Here is a 19,357-nt window from a genome sequence, read left to right as displayed (position 1 = left end):
AATCAGATACGCATTTCTTCACTTCCCAGCACCAATAGATATATAAGCTTTAATGTCCCAGTCTGTAAAAATGTGCTCACAATCAGATGGAAAAGGAAGTAGAAAGAAGTTAGGTGTTGGGAAGATGCTTCTGTCCCTATTGTTTTCTTTTGGCTTTGCACATGCACTAACGTAGCTTTGCTCACTGCGTCTGCCTCTCCTACGTTCATTCCACACCTGCCCCACCCAGCATGTAGTAGCTATGGAGTCTGGATAGGATTGGCCTCATCTCCATCTTTAGAGGGAGTCCTATCAGTCTAAGCCACTCTCATCATTCTCTTGACATATACATCTCTGTATTAGTCCATTTTCACACTGCTAATAAAGACATACCTGAGACTGGGCAATTTACAAAATAAAGTGGTTTATTGGACTTACAGTTCCACATGGCTGGGGAGGCCTCACAATCATGGTGGAAGGCAAGGAGGACCAAGTCACACGTTATGTGGATGGCAGCAGGCAAAGGGAGAGAGCTTGTGCAGGGAAACTCCTTTTTAAAACCATCAGATCTCATGAGACTTATTCACCATCATGAGAACAGCACAGGAAAGAGGTGCCCCATGATTTAATTACCCCTCACCGGGTCCCTCCCAAAACATGTGGGAATTCAAGATGAGATTTGGGTGGGGACACAGCCAAACCATGTCAATCTCCCTTGTCTTCATTATTGTTTTGGGGAAAGACAAGTGGCCCAGTCTCAAACCACTCAGCGTATTTCCCTGGCCATGGTGATGAGGATTGGACAGGACCCAAGTTGTTCCAGTCGAAATGTAACAAAAGATTTTTGTTTGATTGTTGAGGCAAGAAAAACTCCCTCTTCTTCTGGATAAGGACGAGAAAGCATGATTCTCTGGAGGCTGTGGCACTCGTCTTGCAACCATAAGGAGAGCCAGCCTTCAGATGAAATGTATGTGGTCAAAGGCAGGATGGAGAGACACACTTAAATGTTGTCCTCTTGAAATACTAGATCAAACTGATCCTGAAGCCTGAACTATGTCTGGATCTTCTAGTCACGTGAGCCCATACATTCCTTTATTGCTTAAACCACTTTGCGTTGGAACTGTCAGCATCCCCATTACCAAATTTTGTACAAGGAAATGTGATCGTTACAACAAAACTTAAAATCTGTAATTGGTTGAATAGAAGCTGGCAAGTAGTGTCCTAGGTTGGAATGTCGGCATTCTTGTTTTGCGGGCGTTTAATAGTTATTTGTGGTTTGGGGAGATACAAGCATGCTTTACCAAGGCTACTGCATTAGGGAACACAGAAGAGAAGGATTAGAATATCAGGGTGACTTGGCTGCTTCTTGCAGTCTTCTGTGAGGTCCTACAAGGAGACAAAGCCAGGATTCAAAGGATCCCATCCAAAAGCAGAAAATGTAACTTTGATTAAAAAAATAAGCTAAATATCCAATAATATTTATTTATTTAATAATAGTTAGCTTATTATTAAAACTTTGTATCTCTGCTCTCTTAGCAAAATTAGACTGCCATCCTAAAATGCCTAAGACCTGAGAATCTGGAGTTTTTGGAGTTAGAAAAGCCAGATTATTTTCCCAAGATGTTTTTGAGGGCAGGAAGTGCAACAGAGGAGAAAATCCAGTTGGAACCTCTGTTCCTTTTCCTTGGACCCATTGGGCATAGCTAGAGACAAAGCAAATGCTATGGACATGGCCACTGGGCATTTTGGAAGCAGGCAGCTACCTGATCTGTCTACTACACGTGCTCTTGCCTCTTCTCACAGCTGATCTTGGAACAGGCTTTTTAGGGTGGAGTGGGAGGGAAGGCAGGGAGGACAGGACAGGGTGAACCTGAGGCCTGGGAGGGCAAAAATAGGAAGAGAAAGTCGGCTAGAAGGATCTAGGAAGGATGAGAAAAGCTCAGTGACCAGGAAATAATTCACCCCCAACTATTGTTCCCTATTGCCCGTTCCCACTGGAGGACAGTCTGGTTGGAAGCACCAGTCATGGGAGACTGAGCCCCCAGTCCGGTACCTTCAGGAGGTAAAACATCCTGGGGCTCAGGGTATCCTCTGAAGGCTCCCAAGGCCATGTAGCAGGAAGGAGAACACAGCTACGGTATACAGAGCCAGGGACCAGTTGAGCACTAAGTGAGGAAGACGGAGTGTGGCTGAAGGCAGAAACAGCAACCATGCCGGTAGAAGCTGGAAGGTCACAGGAAGGACAGCATAGGGCCAGAAATGGAGGCAGGCAAGGGATCAGGACAAAGTCTGTGCATACCAGACAAGAGGATGCAGGCATCCCTTCTGAGGTAGACCCAGGGAAGGTGGCTAAAGAAGCTAACACCCCTGGGAGGGCTCTTGTCCCCAGCAACACTTCCTGGGGAACGACAGTGCCCAGAGCACAGGATGTGGACCACTAATGGGGATGCAGTCAGGAAAGAATGGTGAGTGCAGAGTCCCTTTGTTACAGACCACAGGCTCTTTGGCACCCCATTTAATGGAAATTAACACAGGGCCAAGCAGATTTCCCAGACAAGCCTTTTATTTCAGGGCTTGTGCTGTATCATAAGGGAGACAGCAGAGGCGAGGTGCAAGGATCCTCCAGCTGGCTCCCCAAAAAGCTGGCAGGGATTTTTTCTATTAGGAAAAGTGCGGGAATTGGCATCAGAGGTAAGATATGCAGGCTGGGTTGGGCAAAACACTTGAGGGGTAGGGTATGTGGGTCAGCACTATTTGGTTGCCATGGTTATCTTGAGTAATGGGTCACCTTGTGGTTGGGCCACCTGGTGGTCTGACCAGTGGTAACAGGGCTGCAAATCACTTGTTCAGCATTCATTCCCAAGGTGGGATACTCTGCAACCTTGATTCAATGTTTAGATTTCCTAAGGCCAGTTTCTGGAATTCTTTAAGTAAAAGGCATGGCGAAGCATTATGAGAGCACAGAAAAATGGCTATTTTTTGTGCGTGACTAAAGCCTTGGGGTCAGCAAGTATAGTGTCAGCGAAGTAGTGGTGTGGGTTTTGTGAAGAGAAGAAAAAAAGCAGAAAAACAAGAGTGTGAAGGAGGAGCCATGTCCCACTTCTATTCTATCTCACCTTTCCCTCTGAGGGCAAATGGAGCTGAGCCCGCCACAGAGTAAGAGCAATGCCCCATTAACTGTAGCATCTTTATTGCTGCCCTGTCAACCTCCCTGGCCCACAGCCCAACAGGACCTTAACAAAAAAACACTTTAAAGCAGAAAGTATACAGATCTCGACTCTTGCTATGGTCTAAATATTTATGTGAGAGGTGTAGAGAAAGTTTCGAACTTCTGGAGAATGTCTAGGTGGTTGTGAATAGAATGTTGGTGGAAATCTGGATGGAGAAGGCCATTCTGATGAGGTCTCAGACAGAAACAAGGGACATGTTATCAGAAATTGTAGGAAAGGCAGTCCTTCTTATAAAGTGGCAAAGATGTTGGCTAAGTTGTGTTTGTGTCCTAGTGTTTGGTAGAAGGCGGAACTTGTGAGTGACAAAATCGGATATTTAGCTGACGCTATTTCTAAGCAAAGTGTTGAAGATGTGGCCTGATTCTTCTTGACTATTTATAGTAAAATTCTGGAAAAGATAAATTATTTAAAGACAACAATGTCAATAAAAAGAGAACTTAAAATTTGGAAAATTCTCAGCCTATCCATATTGGAAAAAATAAAGTCTTTTCAGAGAGAGAAGGGTGTGGTCAAATTTGATAAGGAGATTAGTATGGATGGACCATCTCAACAAAAGCTATGAGGTATTCATTAACACAATAGGGAGATTAGTCAGCCGCCTACACAGAAGCCAGGACCTATTGTCCAAGCCAATAACTCTATCACAGAATGTAAGGGCCACTAGGGCAGAACGATTTCAAAAGAGAGGCTGCAGTGCAGCATGCACTGTGCCCTGAGAAGCTGTGGAGCCATATTTGCCTCCACCTAGATTTCAAAGGATACCCCACAGAGCTGGGGGTCCTAGGCAGAGAACTACCTTGGGGTTCGGCCCCTACAGAGTGCCCCCACTAGGGCAATGCCCCCAGAACCATGGAAGTGGAACCACGCCATGACCCCAGACTGGTAGAGCCACTGGCATGCAATTTTGTAAGAGTCACCAGCATGTGACTCCAACTCTTGTAACCTGCAGCATGGGCTGCACCTGGCAAATCCATGGGGGCAGGCGAAGGTGTGGAGGTGAGACCCTCACCCTAGTGGACCTGGAGGGCAGAGCATCAAGTCAAAGCTCGATGCAGTTCCTGGCTACCCTGGTCTTTACCTGCACATCCTTTCTGACCCCTTCATAAATGCCTGTCTGAATCCTCTCAACCCACAACCCCACACACCATCTCCAGAGGCCTTCGCCTGATCCAGGGATATACAGTGCACTTCTCAGTTCCCCACCCCTTTGCTCACTTCTGCCATGGTTCCTCACACCCTGGGTGGCAATTATTGATTTATAGGCAAATCTGCCTCCCCCTCTAGACAGTGAGCTCTTAGAAAGCATAGACTGTCTATTTTGTCTATGTCCTCAGCACCCAATGTAGGACCTAATGAATGTTTGAGGTAAAAAGACATGGATGGATGGATGGAAGAAGGGATGAATGGGTGGATGGAAGGAAGGGAGGAAGGAAGGAAGGAAGGAAGGAAGGAAGGAAGGAAGGAAGGAAGGAGAGAAGGATGAATGGATAAATGGATGGTTAGGTGGATGGATGGGAAGATGAATGGAAGGAAGGATGAATGGATGGAAGGATGGATGGATGGGAGGAGGGATGGATGGATGGATGGATGGATGGATGGATGGATGGATGGATAGATGGGTGGATGGATAGATAGATGAGTGGAAGGAAGGAAGGAAGGAAGGGAGGGAGGGAGGGAGGGAGGCTGGGTGGAGGGTAAAGGCTCTGATTTTGAGAGCTCTTGCTGATGGAATAATGGGAAGCACATAGAGGGAAGAGGTTTTTCTACATGGTGTGCAGGATATGCTCCACGGGTTGGCAAACACTGGGCTTCTCTCACATTCTTTCTTGCTCAAGAATCAGCAGAGGGATATCATGGGAGATGAACATGACAGTGCCCTGAGCAGGCAGACAAGGTTCTGGATATGGCTATTTGATTAAGCTGCTGTGTAATCTTAAGCAAGTCATGAAACCTCTCCAGACCTCAGATTTTTTATCTGTACTGTTAGACTGGATGAACTAGCACGGCCTTCTTTGCTCTAAAATGCTGACTGTCTGTTAAATGCTCCACATGGAATGGTTTCCTTTTGGATTGCTGAGTCAGGTGGAGCAGTTTTAGCCCCAGTTTTCCTCTCATTTGCTGTGTGACTTTAGGTAAATCGCCCGTCCTCTCTGAGCTTCTTTTCTTTAGTCTTTAAAATGTGAAGGTTAACAGTACTTACTTCACAGCACCCTTTCAAGGATCAGAGACAACTCTGGAAAGACCAAGTACATGTATTGTCACACAGTTTGCAGGCGACAGAGGCAGTGCCCATTAGCACTGTGTGGTGCATGGTGGGGGCCATCTGAGATGCCCTGTTTCCATCTGCACCGACTCTCCAAGGCCAAGGATCATACTGATTCCAAGGGAAATCTGGGAGCAAGGCTGTGTGCACAATTTTATATTCTGTGCCCAGAACAAAGGCTGCCGGCAGAGGAGCTGAGTGGGAGCTGAAACCCAGCCCACGTGCCCCTTGCCAAGCCATGCTCCCTGGAGCAGAGCTGCATCTGTCTACAGGAGGGGGCACCATTTTGCTTACCCAAAAGGGCCATCTGCACACCACACCAAGTGCCTGTGGGATGACATCCAGGTGGGAACTGGGCAGACAGGAGGTGCCTTCTCCTAATTTGTATAAAGCTTCTCTATGGGCTAGTGGCAGCCAAGCTCCTGAACACTGAAACAACTCCTGAAGTTCACATTCATGGCCTCAGCTGGCCACTTTAATCCCAGGTCTGGGAATCAAGTCCTTACCTGGATAGCCTTCTTGGTGCCTGCCCACCTGAACGTGTGCCTGGGTCAGCCCACCTCCCCAGCTTCTTACAGCACGACCCATTGTGATGCTCTTTCCTCTCTGGCTGGACCTCCCTGCCGAGAACGTGATGGACCAGCATTCCCTCTGGGCAGTATTCAGTCTGGCAGACAGCACCTCCTTTCCCCAGAGTCGCCGACCTGTCTCGTCTGCGCTGCTTAGGTCACTAACTCACTCTTTCAAAAAGGACTGATGAAGGGCATCACCTCTTCTTCATCCAGCATGTCACAGGGCAGGGAAGAGGACCTTGTCACAGAGGTGTTGCCTGTTGGGTCCTCTGGAAGCAGATGTGAGGAGGCACTCACTGTGCCAGAGGATTATTAGGGGTAGACGCCGGGGACAGGAGGACCAGCAGGCAGGACTGAGCAGACAAGGAACCCAAGCTGCGCTGCAGGCTCAGCAAAGCCTCGTCAGCCCCCTGGGGAGCTCTGGAGGGGATTTGTCTAGCAGAACTGGGCCACGATGGCTGAGTTGAAGCCCTTGCCTTGATCACTCATTGAAAGTGGACAATCCTGGGACGGGCCCTTCCCTGCCCAGCCTGGGCTGAAGTCACTCTCTGAAGCCCCAGCAAGCCCTGAAGGAGTGGACATTGGCAGCAGCAAGCTCTCACTAAAAGGGGACCTGGGTGGGGCATCTCTACTTGATGTAGCGTAGATACTCCACTAAAATTTTTTAAAAATTCCTCCACAAGAGCTGAGGAATTGCCTGCATCCCTTCTCTTTTTAAAGATTTATCTCACCCAGCTTTTGAGCCAAGTAAAGGCAATTGCAACAATGCTGATTTCCTCGTAGGGCTGTCAAATTGCAGGTCTGCACCTCAGATTTAGGAATGGTAAGTACTGACTTGGCAGAGACTGTCCCATGTGAAACGGGGAGGATTCCTCAGGAAGGGCTGCATGAAGGGTGGTTTCCACCTGAGCACTGGCTCTCGCCAGGTGCCAAGTAGGAGAGTGTGACAGGTCACAGCCCACACCTGTCAGCTCAACAGTTTAGAAAACTCTTGAGATCAACTTCATGCATTCAAAATATCCACTGGTAAATGGCAGGGATCCATTGTTACAGGTGTAACAAGCTGATCAGCGTTTCCAAAATAGAGCCACGACATATGGAGATTGGATCTGTCCTGATTTGACCCTCCAGATTTGCCCAGCCTCCAGCGTGGGGCCATTTGTTGGATGGCAGCCAGAGCACCCACCTGCTCCAGCCTCCCTCCAGCATGCCTTCCCAGCTGGGCAACCCGGATGAGCACCGCTGACTCATAGGCTGCCTAGGCTGCAGCAGCATGGTCCACATGTGCAGCCGGCCCCAGACTGTACCGTACAGACCTGCCTCTAGCACAGAGGCTGCCTGAGCTGAGCCCACCATGGGAGCGGCTGGCAGCTCCTACAGCAGAACATGACCTGGCTCCTCCTACAGCTTCTGGTCTCAAATGGAACACAGTGCATGGTTCTGGTTTCCCCAGAGGCACTCAGTGATACAACATAGCCTCATGGAGAAGTTACCAACCATGAGGGTTAGCTTTAACCAGTGACAGCCAGGAGAGCAGAAGGGACTGGCTGATGAATTTCCTGCCCTTCCCGCACATCTCCCACCACCACCCTAATGGGTTGTTCTGTAATGCAGTGGTTCAGATGGCTTCCCCAGTGACATCCATGTGACTATGAGGTCAGCTCCATCTTTCTTAGGGAGCTGTGGCCGGCCCAGCCATGCATTGCTTTGTGTTTGCTTTCCTCCTTTTCTGGACTTACTTCCCTTTCACCTCACCCTTACTGCTCTGGAATTGCAAACCCACCCTGATCCTCTTCCAAAAAATGTCTTGCCTCTTGTGCTATTCCTAGAGAAAGCTAAAGCCTTCATCTCATAAAGGTACATAGCCAAGGAAAACATAGATGCATAATCTATGACGGCATCTGTAGAGTCTTCCTGTCTTTAATGATATAATTTGAGACAGCACAGGTTTTTCTTATGTCCTCAGGCTGTGTTGCAATTAGTGGCTGATATGGTTTGGCTCTGTGGCCCCACCCAAATCTCACCTTGAATTGTACTCCCATAATTCCCACATGTTGTGGGAGGGACCTGATGGGAGATCATTTGAATCATGAGGGCGGTTTCCCCCATACTATTCTCATGGTAGTAAACAAGCCTCACTAGATCTGATGGTTCTATCAGAGGTTTCCGTTTTTGCATCTTCCTCATTTTCTCTTGCCATCACCATGTAAGAAGTGCCTTTTGCTTTCTGCCATGATTCTGAGGCCTCTCCAGCCATGTGGAACTGTAAGTCCCATTAAACCTCTTTTTCTTCCCAGTCTCAGGTATGTCTTTATCAGCAGTGTGAAAACGGACTAATACAGTGATTACACAGTTGACTTACGCTCAGCTGCATGACGGGTTACAGGACCATCGGTGGCATCGCAAATCTCATTATGAACAGTGTGTTATGGGTTCAATTTTGCTTCTCCTCAAATATATGTTGAAGTCTTAACTCCTGGTACCCCTACTTGGAAATAGGGTCTTTGCAGGTGTAATCAAGTTCAGATAAATTATGAATTGTGTTGGACCCTAATCCAATACGACAGATGTACTTGTAAGGCTCGTGTCACTATTCCCACCCAAACCTCCCAAGGCAGGAGAACGGAGGATTCTTCTCTGGGAAAACATATGGCATCTCATGTCAGTTCCTCCCCTTATTTTGCCCAAGTCATTTAACCACTCTGAGTCTGTATATAAATCTACAAACTGGATATAAGGATGTTGTGAGTGCAAAAGAAACCATGAATGTGAAAATTCTTCAAAAACCAAAAGGCATGGTGCAGTGTTCATCATTATTGCTATCACTGTGGCCAGCCAACCCATCTGTGTATGAACAACTCTGGCTTCTTTCAAAATTGAAAGAAAGGCCAGGCACGTTGGCTCATGCCTGTAATCCCAACACCTTGGGAGCCTGAGGCGGGCGGATCACATGAGGTCAGGAGTTTGAGACCAGCCTGGCCAACATGGCGAAACCCTGTCTCTACTAAAAATACAAAAATTATCTGGGCTGGCATGTGCCTGTAATCCCAGCTACTCCGGGGGCTGAGGCAGGAGACTTGCTTGAACCCAGGATGGGGAGATTGCAGTGAGCCAAGTTTATGCCATTAGATTCCAGCCTGGGCAACAAGAGCAAAACTTGGTCTCATTAAAAAAAAAAAAATTGAAAGAAAAATTTTGATGCCATGTGCAACTGTGTCCCTTAAGACCACGACCTTCTCAGGAATTCACTTATCACTGAATATCTAATTGGTTGCAGAGCTCCCTAAAATAATTTATCATAAACAGAGCCTCTAAAGTTCTTCGTCCCTTGTTTTGCTTTATATGAAATAACTATGAAGATAAAAGCAACCGCTTACCTACGGAAGATTCTCTTGCGTCAAGGGGAGCACAGTAAAATGTTCTCAGATGAGGCATTCATGTTTGGGGTTATGGGCCCATTATTGAACAAAGTAAGTGTTCTTAGCTCACCAGGCATCTGTCAGTGTGCTTGCTGACATCAAACATGTAAATTCAGAGGCATTCGCCCAGATAAACACCACCTGCCTCTGCGTTTTAGAAGATCACTTTTTAATCCCTCCAAGTCAGAAATTTTCTTCCTAGACACCAACTGCTTCTTGAGGAACAGTTTTTGGGAGAAGAGTGGAATCCCCCTCTCATCTCAGCCCAGTACTTTGGCAGGTGCTAATTACATTCTGGATCAGAGAGAAACTTCTGCACACTTCAGCATTGGGGGAGGTGGCAATTGCAGCTCAGCAGACAATGAGTGGATGAGAAATTGCTAAAAAGCCTTTCTGGGCAAACATGGGGATTAGGGAGGTGGGGGTCATGGGCTCTTTCCCTTGGAAGGAAGGGAGCCATTGCTGTAGCTCCCCACTGTCAGCAAATAGACGGGCTCCCCTCATGTCTCCAGAGCCCCTAGGACCATCCAGGAGAAGGCCATTGGAGGAAGCCCCCAGACTCACCAGCTTTCCAACTCTCAATAAGCTACTCCTTTCTTCTCTGTCCACCAGAAGAGTGACATCTGTTGAATGGTCAGAGTGCATGATCCCCAGTTGGCCATTCTGAAAACAGAAGGTCATTTCATAGATTTGTGTTGGTACTGCTGGGCCTGACAGGTTGGGCTGCCTTGAGCTATCCCTCGTGGTGTGCAGATGCTGAGATTTCTCTGCAGAAGTATTTATGTGTTTGATTCCAGGGTGTTGCCTGGATCTCTAGAGTTGCTGGAGGTGTCGTGCAATGTACAGAATATAGATGGTATTACTTTTTAAAATACTTTTGGGAAAAACACTGATTCCAAAATACATCTGGCCCTAAGGAATTGTCAACTTGTACTTGGTGGTATTTGAGACCTGCCTTGACCCTCTCACCTAGACTCAGAGGAACACTTCCCAGGCAAACAAGAGCACAGCCTGGGCGTTTGCCTGATGCCCCCCACATTAGCTGTTCCTAATAAACTGAACACATCTGGCTGCACCTCTCATTTGCTGCATCGTTTCCCCATTGAGGACTCAGTTTCCCCATCTTCAAATGAGAAGTTCTACTTTCTAACATCTAGTCCTTGTGTGCCGCTGAGTCCCAAAGCACCAACTGTGAAACTCAGTGTTATGGACTGAAGGTTTCTGTCCCCCCAGAATTCATATACTGAAGTTCTAACACCTAATACAGCTGTAGTTGGTGATGGGGCCTCTAGGAAGTAATTAAGTTTAAATGAGGTCATACAGTGTGCCCTTACAAGAAGAGACACCAAGCACTTTGGGAGGCCAAGGTGGGTGGATCATTTGAGGTTGGAGTTTGAGACCAGTCTGGCCAACATAGTGAAACCCCATCTCTACTAAAAATACAAAAAATAGCTGGGTGTGGTGATGCGTACCTGTAATCCCAGCTACGCAGGAGGCTGAGGCAGGAGAATCACTTTAACCTGGGAGGTGGAGGTTGCAGTGCACTGAGATTACGCCACTGCACTCCAGCATGGGTAACAGAGTGAGACTCCGTCTAAAAATAAAAAATAAAAAAGAGACACCAGAGAGCTCAACCTCTTTCTGTGCACATGCATGGAGGAAAAGCTGTGAGCATGTGGGGCACAGAGAACGAGACCCGAGGGTATGGTGCCTGGCATGCTGGGCACTTCTGAATGTGAGGAAGTTGGAAGCCTTAGAAGCTGCCTCACAGCTTAGGACTTTCTAATCTTCTCCTGCTTCTTACCCCCCTCTCCCCACCCCTGCCCCAGCACAGGAGGGGCACTCACTGGAATTTCCTTATCTGATTTTGGAAACTTCTTTCCAAAAGAAATGCAATTATCTGAAGACCCCCCCGTCCCTAGAATCTCATCAAATAACCAGGAAAGATTAACCACAGGGAGAAGAGGAGAGACCGAGAGTCATCACCACTCCCAGAGAGATTGTCATCTCCTCCTCTGAGGGCAGCTGGGGACATCACCTGGGAGACTCTATCTGCATAATTAGACAACCTTTGTTCACAGTGAAGTTCCACCCCTCACCTTCCCACCACGTCCTCCAGAGCACAGAGGAACTGCGTCCCAGGACATTGTTCTCTGGGCTCATTCATTTACTGAAAGTCATTTACTGCTCCTCTCAATTGCCTACAATCCCATTTCCCTCTCCCTTATGAAGAGGGTATTTAAGCCTCAGCCACCTGGTGCTCTTTTCAATCTCATCTTTTCTGTGGCCCTGTGCTTATGCACATTAGCAACTTTGAATGCCTTTCTTTCTCCTATTAGTCTGCATATTGTCAGTTTGTTCAAACCTTCAGAGGAAAAGTTTGAACTTCTCTACAGGATACAGCAGGATGGCAGCCATCTGCAAGCAAGAAAGAGAGGCCTCACCAGAAACCAAATCAGCCAGAACATTGACCTTGAACTTCCAGCCTCCAGAACTGTGAGAAAATACATTTCTGTTGTTTTAAGACACACAGTCTATGGTATTTTGTGATGGCAGTCCAGGCTGACTGATACGCATAGTGTGTTTGCCTTTCTAAGGAAAAAAAAAAATCCACAAAATGCTGGTGAGATTTTAATTAAAAACCACAACAAATAAAATCTGAACTTGGATTTTAATTGTAAAGGATTAATCTGTGTTCCATAGCTAGAGGAAAATGAAATTCAAGTTTTAGGAAAATCTAAGCAGCTAAACCGTTGAGTTGGACAACAGTTGGACCAGAGTCACTGCCCGATGCCAGGACTGGCTGTGAGGGATGGTTTCCCAGCAGCGCTAGTGTGAGACCAAGGCTGGGAGGGAGATCAGGCTCAGACTGAGATAACAGAGGACTCCTCCTATCACACTTCAGCTCAGGACCCCAGGACGTTTTCTGTGGATCTTCCTGAAATTAAGAAGTGGATTTGCAGTTAACACAGAAACAGCAGAAAGAAAAAAGAGGATGTACATATCTCAGTTACAATGGAGGGGAGATTCATTGCAAGCAGCAGAGCCTGGTTTTGTATGCTGCCCTGACGGCTTCAGGAACCCCATTCCTCCCATTGTGTGGTTCAACCATCCACTGATTTTTTCTTGTTCTCAGTGGCCCTGCCTTTTCCTGCCCTTGAATAAATGTTCGAAGGAACAGCTATCCTCCCATGCAAATGCACACCTCTTTTTCTACAGGCAGCCAGAGAGAAAATCTTGAGTTTGGGGTTAGAATAATATGTCATCTGAGCTGATTCTCTAAAGGATTCCATTCCAAAAAGTCCCCTAAATGATCATTGCGGACTTTGTCCTGTTATCAACCACCCCCACCCCCTCCCGCCAAGCAGCTGGGTTTAAAATTGCCTGCTGACTGATTCCCTGGGGTTTTTCTGTGTAACTCTTCCATCTCCAGTAACATTGCACATGTGTACACATGCGTGCACACACACGCACGCACCCTAAACCCACAAATATTTATTGAATGCTATGTGTAAGACAGTGAAGACCTTGTGGAAAGTGTACAACGTGATAGCTGCCCTCAAGCAATGATGACCCTGTTGGAGAGTGTGTGAATCTTTGAAAAACCAATTTGCAAAGCAAGAGTTAAATATTACCAGCCCCAAGGGAAGAGAGGACAGCTTAATCTTTAATAAAGCTGTCACCTCTGATCCACTGGGTTCTCACAACAGCTCTGAGAAATGCTCATGGCAAAGGCTGCAGAGTGATGAGGGAAGGACCGGAGGGGTTAAGCCCTGTGGATTCGCAACACAGAAGGAAGACTGGCCTCGCCAAGCCATCAGCAGGAATGAACAACAACCAAGCGCCGTCTCATTTGCAGTCTTGGCAGCTTGTCTGTACCAAATAAACAACTTAACAAAGAGACCTTGATTTTGATGGTTTGAAAATGGGAGCGGGGTTGATTTACCCAGTGTCTGGCTTTTGCAAAAATCACGCCATTTGAGCTTTCGGGCACTCTGTTCCCCCATCTCCTGGGGTAAATTGACTTTTAAATGAACACAGTTAAATACCTGAGTCTCTGTAACCAGGACAAAGGCTAAAAAGTGCACCTCCCTCCTACACAAGCCACATCAATTTCAGAAAGCGCTTTCTCTCGGACCATAGTACACAGCCCTTTCCGGCCCCAGCCAGCAGAACAGAGCCCACAGAGCCAAAGCCTGGGGGCAGCGGGCTCAGGGGTGAGGAGGTGGGACGGGAGCTTCTGATTTGAGAGGAGGGGAATATTGAGAGAACCATTTCCCCACCTGCTGCCATCATCTCCTCTCCTTCCCACTTACTCTTGCACACATACAGGGAAAAGGATTGAGTTCTTTGAGCAGCGGGTTCCAGTCTGCGGCCTGGGGACTCTTGGGGGGCTGTTGGCAGGACTCTCGTGTGCAGGATGCTGATCACTGTATCTGATCATCCATCTACCTGCCCACGCCCTTGTCACCCCACCAGACATCAGATAAGTCCCCTGCCCCAACCCATGCATGCTGTGCTATGCTGGATGCTGCTGAGAAGATAGACATGAATCTGATAAGGTCCCTGCTGTCAAGGCCACAGAGTGGCCTGTGGAAAACATAAGGCCTGCTCACTGGTCCGAAGCACTGTGCAGTCAGACAGATCCAGGTTCAAATCTTAACTCTCCCGTACAATAGCTTTGTTTCCTGGGGCCTCAGATTCCTCTTTGGCAAACGTCCCAGTCAAGTAAGTGAAACTGAAAGGACCCTGCCTGAGCACACAGTAGATACTCAGTAAATGTTAATCCCCATTCTCCTTCCCAGGAGACGGACACAGTCAACAACATGGATCACACTCAAAGGTATAATCTAAGTGAAAGAGGCCAGATACAAAAGGCTGTTGTACGATTGCCTTTATATGCCACTCAGAAAAAGGCAAAACCATTACGGACAGAAATCTAAGCCACTGTTGCCAGGAGCTGGGGATGGGAAGAGTGATTGGGTTGAAACGGGATGACAGTGATCGCCTGGGGGTGACGAAAATATTCTGTCTGAATCGTGGATCGTGGTGGTGTTGACATGACGCTATACATTTTGCAAATCTTACAAAACTGTCCACCTAAACTTCACAGTATGCAAATTACACCTCAATAAACCTGACTTCAAAAATTTTTAAGTATTTTCATTACCATATTCAGCGATGGTTTCCTCCTTTTTTTTTTTTTTTAGCAAAAACTTATCACTAAAATAGAGAAAAAGAGCACTATTTATACCAATTTCTGCTGATTAATCCATGACTCCATGCCATATTTTCGTATGGAGGGCTATAAATAAAGATTTCTCTCACACACACGGTGCATGCGTGCACTGTACCTGATGAGGAACTTTTAGAGCCCCTGCCCCTATGACAGTCGCAGGCACAGAATGGAGATGAGGAAAGCGGCTGTTATCATCCTCATGATGCTGTTTCTCATGCTCGTGTCACTCGCCGCAGCCACAGACACATGAGGAAGGACGGCAGCGCCAGTATTATCATTGCTTCTGTTTTATAAACGTGAAAATGAAGTGAAAGATCTTGCCAAAGGTCACACAGCAGGTCCATGGCAAGCCCTGAACTTGAATCCACGTCTTTATACCACAAAGTCATACATTTCCATTAATCTTCTCTCTAAAAGCAAGAAAGTGAAAGGCAGGCGCGAGGCGGGGGTATGGACTTAATTGTAAGCCCTGTCGAGGGTAAAATTCGTGGGCAGGAAGTAAGCTTGTTACAGACCGTGGTCTGTTCTGGGAGCTTCCACAAACCAGCTCCGGTGAATCTGAAAACGCCACCCACTCCTTCGCACCAGGAGCCTGTGAGGTGGTGCGGGCCCAGACGTAACCAGGACAAGGGCCCAGGTGTGACCAGGACAAGGACACAGTGGACGTTGCTCAGCTGTGGCCTCCACACTAGGTCATGAGGCAGACAGAGTCCCTGGGAGTTTGACGTCCTGGACCCAACCCGGCCCCACCCACACTGGCTGCGTTTTGAAGCCACCAGGCAGCCCCCTGGGCCCAGGACAGCCTGGGAAGGGAGGGCTCGATGAACAGGCCCCCACTTTCCTCCCTCCTGTGTCCCCGTTCTGCAGCCGCCTCCTTTACCAGGGCCTCAGGTGGCCCCGGACTCCCCTTTCTGTCCCGGAGGCCTCCTCTCCGGTCCTGTCCCCATGGGGAGCTCCATCCTGTTCACCACAGGCAGCATTTCCCAAAGGGAACTGCTCCAGCCACCAGGTCTGAGGGATGGTTGATGGGGCGGGTGAGGAGGGGGCATTTTCAGAAAGAGTTCTGAGGAAAAAAATGACTTCTGTGGGAAATCCCAGGTTGAAGCGTCATGGGTTGAATCGTGCCCCCTCCAAAAGATTTGTTGAGATTCTAACCCCCAGTGTTACCACTAGAGGGTCGTGACTGCAAGTTGTCCAGGTTCTTGGCGTTTTGAACAAAGAATTGGACAAAACGCCCAGCAAAGCAAAGACAGAATGAAACAACAAAAGAACGAAAGGAGGGATTTATTGAAAATGAAAGTACACTCCACAGTGTGGGAGCGGACGGAGCAGCGGCTCAAGAGCCCGGATCCAGAATCTTCTAGGGTCCAAATACCCTCTACAGGTTTCCCATTGGCCACTTGGTGATCACATCATGTAAATGAAGTGGTGGCCCACAATTGGTTGCTTTCTGCAACCAATCAGAAGCTGAAATGAAGTTACGAAGGTCACGCTCCTGTGCAATCATCTGATTGGCTGCAAAAAGCAACCAATCAGAGGCTAAGGTGAAGTTACAAAGTTGCACTTCTAGCAAATGAAGACTCAGCGGTCGGCAATCAGTCTGACTGGTTGCGGAAAGCCAGTTTCCCATCTGTGGTGCAGAAAAGGTGGGGATTTTGCAAAGGGAGGAGCCTCTGGTCCGTTTGTCACTTAGTCCTGGAAAGTTAGGGTTTTCCTTTCAATTTAGTTCTAGGAAGTCAGCTTGAAACGGCCTTAGGTTCCCTGTCTCCAAACCCTATTCTCCTGCCTCACCAGCACCTCAGAAGGTGACCTTCACTGGAAACAGGTTTGCTGAAGATGTAATTAGTTAAAATAAGATGTCCTGCTGGACTAGGGTGTGCCCTTAATCCAATGCGACTATGTCCTTAGGAGAGAGAGAGACACAGACACATAAGGACAGAAGCAAGCCCGAGGTGCCACGGATGCCACGGATGTCATGGATACCACGGACTGCCAGCCACCAGCAGCTGGAGGAGCAGGAAGGACCCTCCCTAGACCTCCAGATGGGGCACGGCCCTGCCGACTCCTGGATCTCAGACTTCTGGCCTCCAGAACTGTGAGAGAATCGATGTCTGTTGCTCAAGCCCCAGCGTGGTGCTTTCTTACAGCAGCCCCAGGACACTGGGACACTGGGACACTCACACACACAATGTCCACAACCATTTTTTACTTTTCAGAGACTTCAACAAGCTAACCTGCAAGCTAACCTCCAGAAGGAGGAGGCAATCACCCCCTTGTCTCCATTTATTTTACCACAAACCTTTTTCCTCAAAAAAACTCAGTGTGCCATGAAACGTACTTTGAGAAGTGGGGGTCTTTGGCATGCATCTGTGGTACCCCAGGAAGGTGACATAGAAGGAGGGGCCAGGCAGGGACCACAGAGTCTGGGTGCCCCTCCAGAGAGGGTGTCCCACCAAACCACAGGCCAACACCAGGCCCCGCAGAGACCCCTGCTCGTGCTCACTGAATGAGTGGGCACCCCGACTAGCAGGAATTTCATCCTATTGACAGACGACCGACCCTCTGCCTCTGGACCAGTGTAGGGGTTCGCCCCAAAGGGAGGCTCCGCCAGACATTTGCTCGCCTCCTTGGCCTCATCTCCCAAGCCGCCCCAGCCCCCTGCCCACCCCAAGCTTCAGTGATACCAAGCTGTCACATGCCTTGCCTTCTCTGCTCTGGGCCTTCTCACACACTGTTCCTGCTGTCTAGAATGACCCCCTACTCCCATCCCAATTCTGCCTTTTGCCTGCTGACTGGATTGCCACTCATTCGTTAAGGCCAAGTTCAGGGGCTATGGACACCACTCTCAGGTCACACCTCCCCACTCCCTGCCAGCACCTTCCACAGTGAGGGCCCTGACAGCTCCTCCACCCTGGGGGCCAGGCAGCTTCTTGCAGTGAAGAGAAGATGAACTTCAAAATGGCGGTAGCAGTTCACGCTGACCTCTCTTTGCCCTTGGGCAACTTGCTTTGCCTCTTCAAATTTCTGTTTTCTCATCGATAAACAATATCTATGAGCCAGATGTTTGTGAAAATGAAATAGTGTATTACTGATAGGTGCTAGACATCCAGTCGGTGTAAATAAAATCGTGTTGTTTTACTGTTGGTAACATAGGATTTGTCTGGGGGCAGCTGGCCGGGAGCTCCTTGAGGACAGAGGCAGTGGGTGTGTCGCTCCTCTCTGCAGCTGAGCCCCCAGTCCTCCCAGAGTGAATCTTTGCTGACTGCACCAGGGAGCCATCCCCTTGGAGGCTCAGCAGGGCGTGGGCTGTGTTGTCAGCCCTTCCTCCTCCTGTTCACAGCCTTCCCTTAATGACTCAGGAGCGCTCCCGGCAGCATCCCCTCTTACAACACACTGCCTTGCTCCAGGGTTGGCGATGGGATCATTCCCCCTGGCGCCTAGAGCCTAGTAGCACCTAGAGCACTGTGATTCTGCGTCTGATTCTGAGTCATGGGGACATGAGCAGCAGGGGTCTCCCCCAAGCACTCCGTTTAACATTCACCCCCACGCTGGCACCATCAGCCAAGCAGATAGCATTTCCTGTCTCAGAACGTTCTTGTCATTTGTTTAAGCAAGTTGAAAACTGCTGCACCAGATCCCTCTGAAAGGAAGTACCCAGAAGTCAGGTGGGTTGGGAAGTCGGGGAAGAAGGTCCCTCCCTTTACATGTTGTAATTTTTTCTATTTTCTAAATTTATTTATACTGGATGTTCTAACATGCTGATAAAAGCCATCTACAAAAACATGCATTCATTAAACAGATATTGGGTACCTTCTATTCACCAAGCTCTGTGGGGGTAATGGAGGCAAAATTAAAATTTAAAATTCCTGCCCTTAATAAATATATTGATTAAGGTACAAGTTAAATGGCTAGAACAAAAACGCCCCTACAGACAGTGACCCAAACCCTATAGGAGTTTGTTTTTCTCTTTTGTAACAGTCCCAAGGTGACTTCCACTCCACAAGAGCATTCCAGGAATCAGCTTCCTTCTATCTTTTTTGTCTTGCTGAGATAAAACTTACATGCAATAGGCACATAAATCTTAAAAGAATAGCTCAATCAATTTTTATGTGTATATATACCTGTGTTACCACCACCCAAGTCAAGGTACAGAACTTTTCCAGCACTCAGGCTAGGCATGGTGAGTCACATCTATAATCCCAGCACTTTGGGAGACCCAGGTAAGAGAATCACTTGAGGTCAGGAATTCAAGAATGGCCTGGGAAATCTAGTGAGACCCTGTCCCTACAAAACATAGAAAAAATTAGCTGGGCATGGTGGCATGCACCTATAGTCCCAGCTACTGTGGAGGCTGAGGCAGGAGGATCACTTGAGCCCACGATGTTGAGGCTGCAGCGAGCTATGATTGTGCTACTGCACTCCAGCCTAGGCTACAGAGTAAGACCTTGTCTCGAAAAAAAAAAGAAAAAAAGAAAAGAAAAGAAAAAGAAAAAGAATGCTTCCAACACTCAAGTTCCTCCTGTCTTATTGCTTTGTAATACCCTATGGTGTAATCTTCATTCCACAACAAAAACTCACTCATTTTATCACCTCTACATTTCAACCCACAGGAAAGAGAGAGAAAAAGGAGGAAGGCATGTAATTTCCTAATTTAA

General features: G+C 47.9%; 1 protein-coding gene across 1 annotated transcript; it reads right to left on the bottom strand.

Annotated features, from left to right (window-relative positions):
• Positions 1 to 12,115: 12,115 nt before the first annotated feature.
• LOC116480333 (uncharacterized) lies at positions 12,116 to 17,755 on the bottom strand. The gene is made up of 2 exons (XM_032172300.2): positions 17,580 to 17,755; positions 12,116 to 12,401 (listed from the first exon to the last, which is right to left on the bottom strand). Exons 1-2 carry the CDS (start codon positions 17,736 to 17,738, stop codon positions 12,201 to 12,203), a joined length of 360 nt encoding a protein of 119 aa, XP_032028191.1. The 5' UTR covers positions 17,739 to 17,755; the 3' UTR covers positions 12,116 to 12,200.
• Between the last annotated feature and the right edge of the window lie 1,602 nt (positions 17,756 to 19,357).

Source organism: Hylobates moloch, unplaced genomic scaffold, assembly GCF_009828535.3.
Source record: "Hylobates moloch isolate HMO894 unplaced genomic scaffold, HMol_V3 SCAFFOLD_13, whole genome shotgun sequence".
Lineage (NCBI taxonomy): Eukaryota > Metazoa > Chordata > Mammalia > Primates > Hylobatidae > Hylobates > Hylobates moloch.
This window is presented reverse-complemented; position numbering and strand designations above follow the sequence as displayed.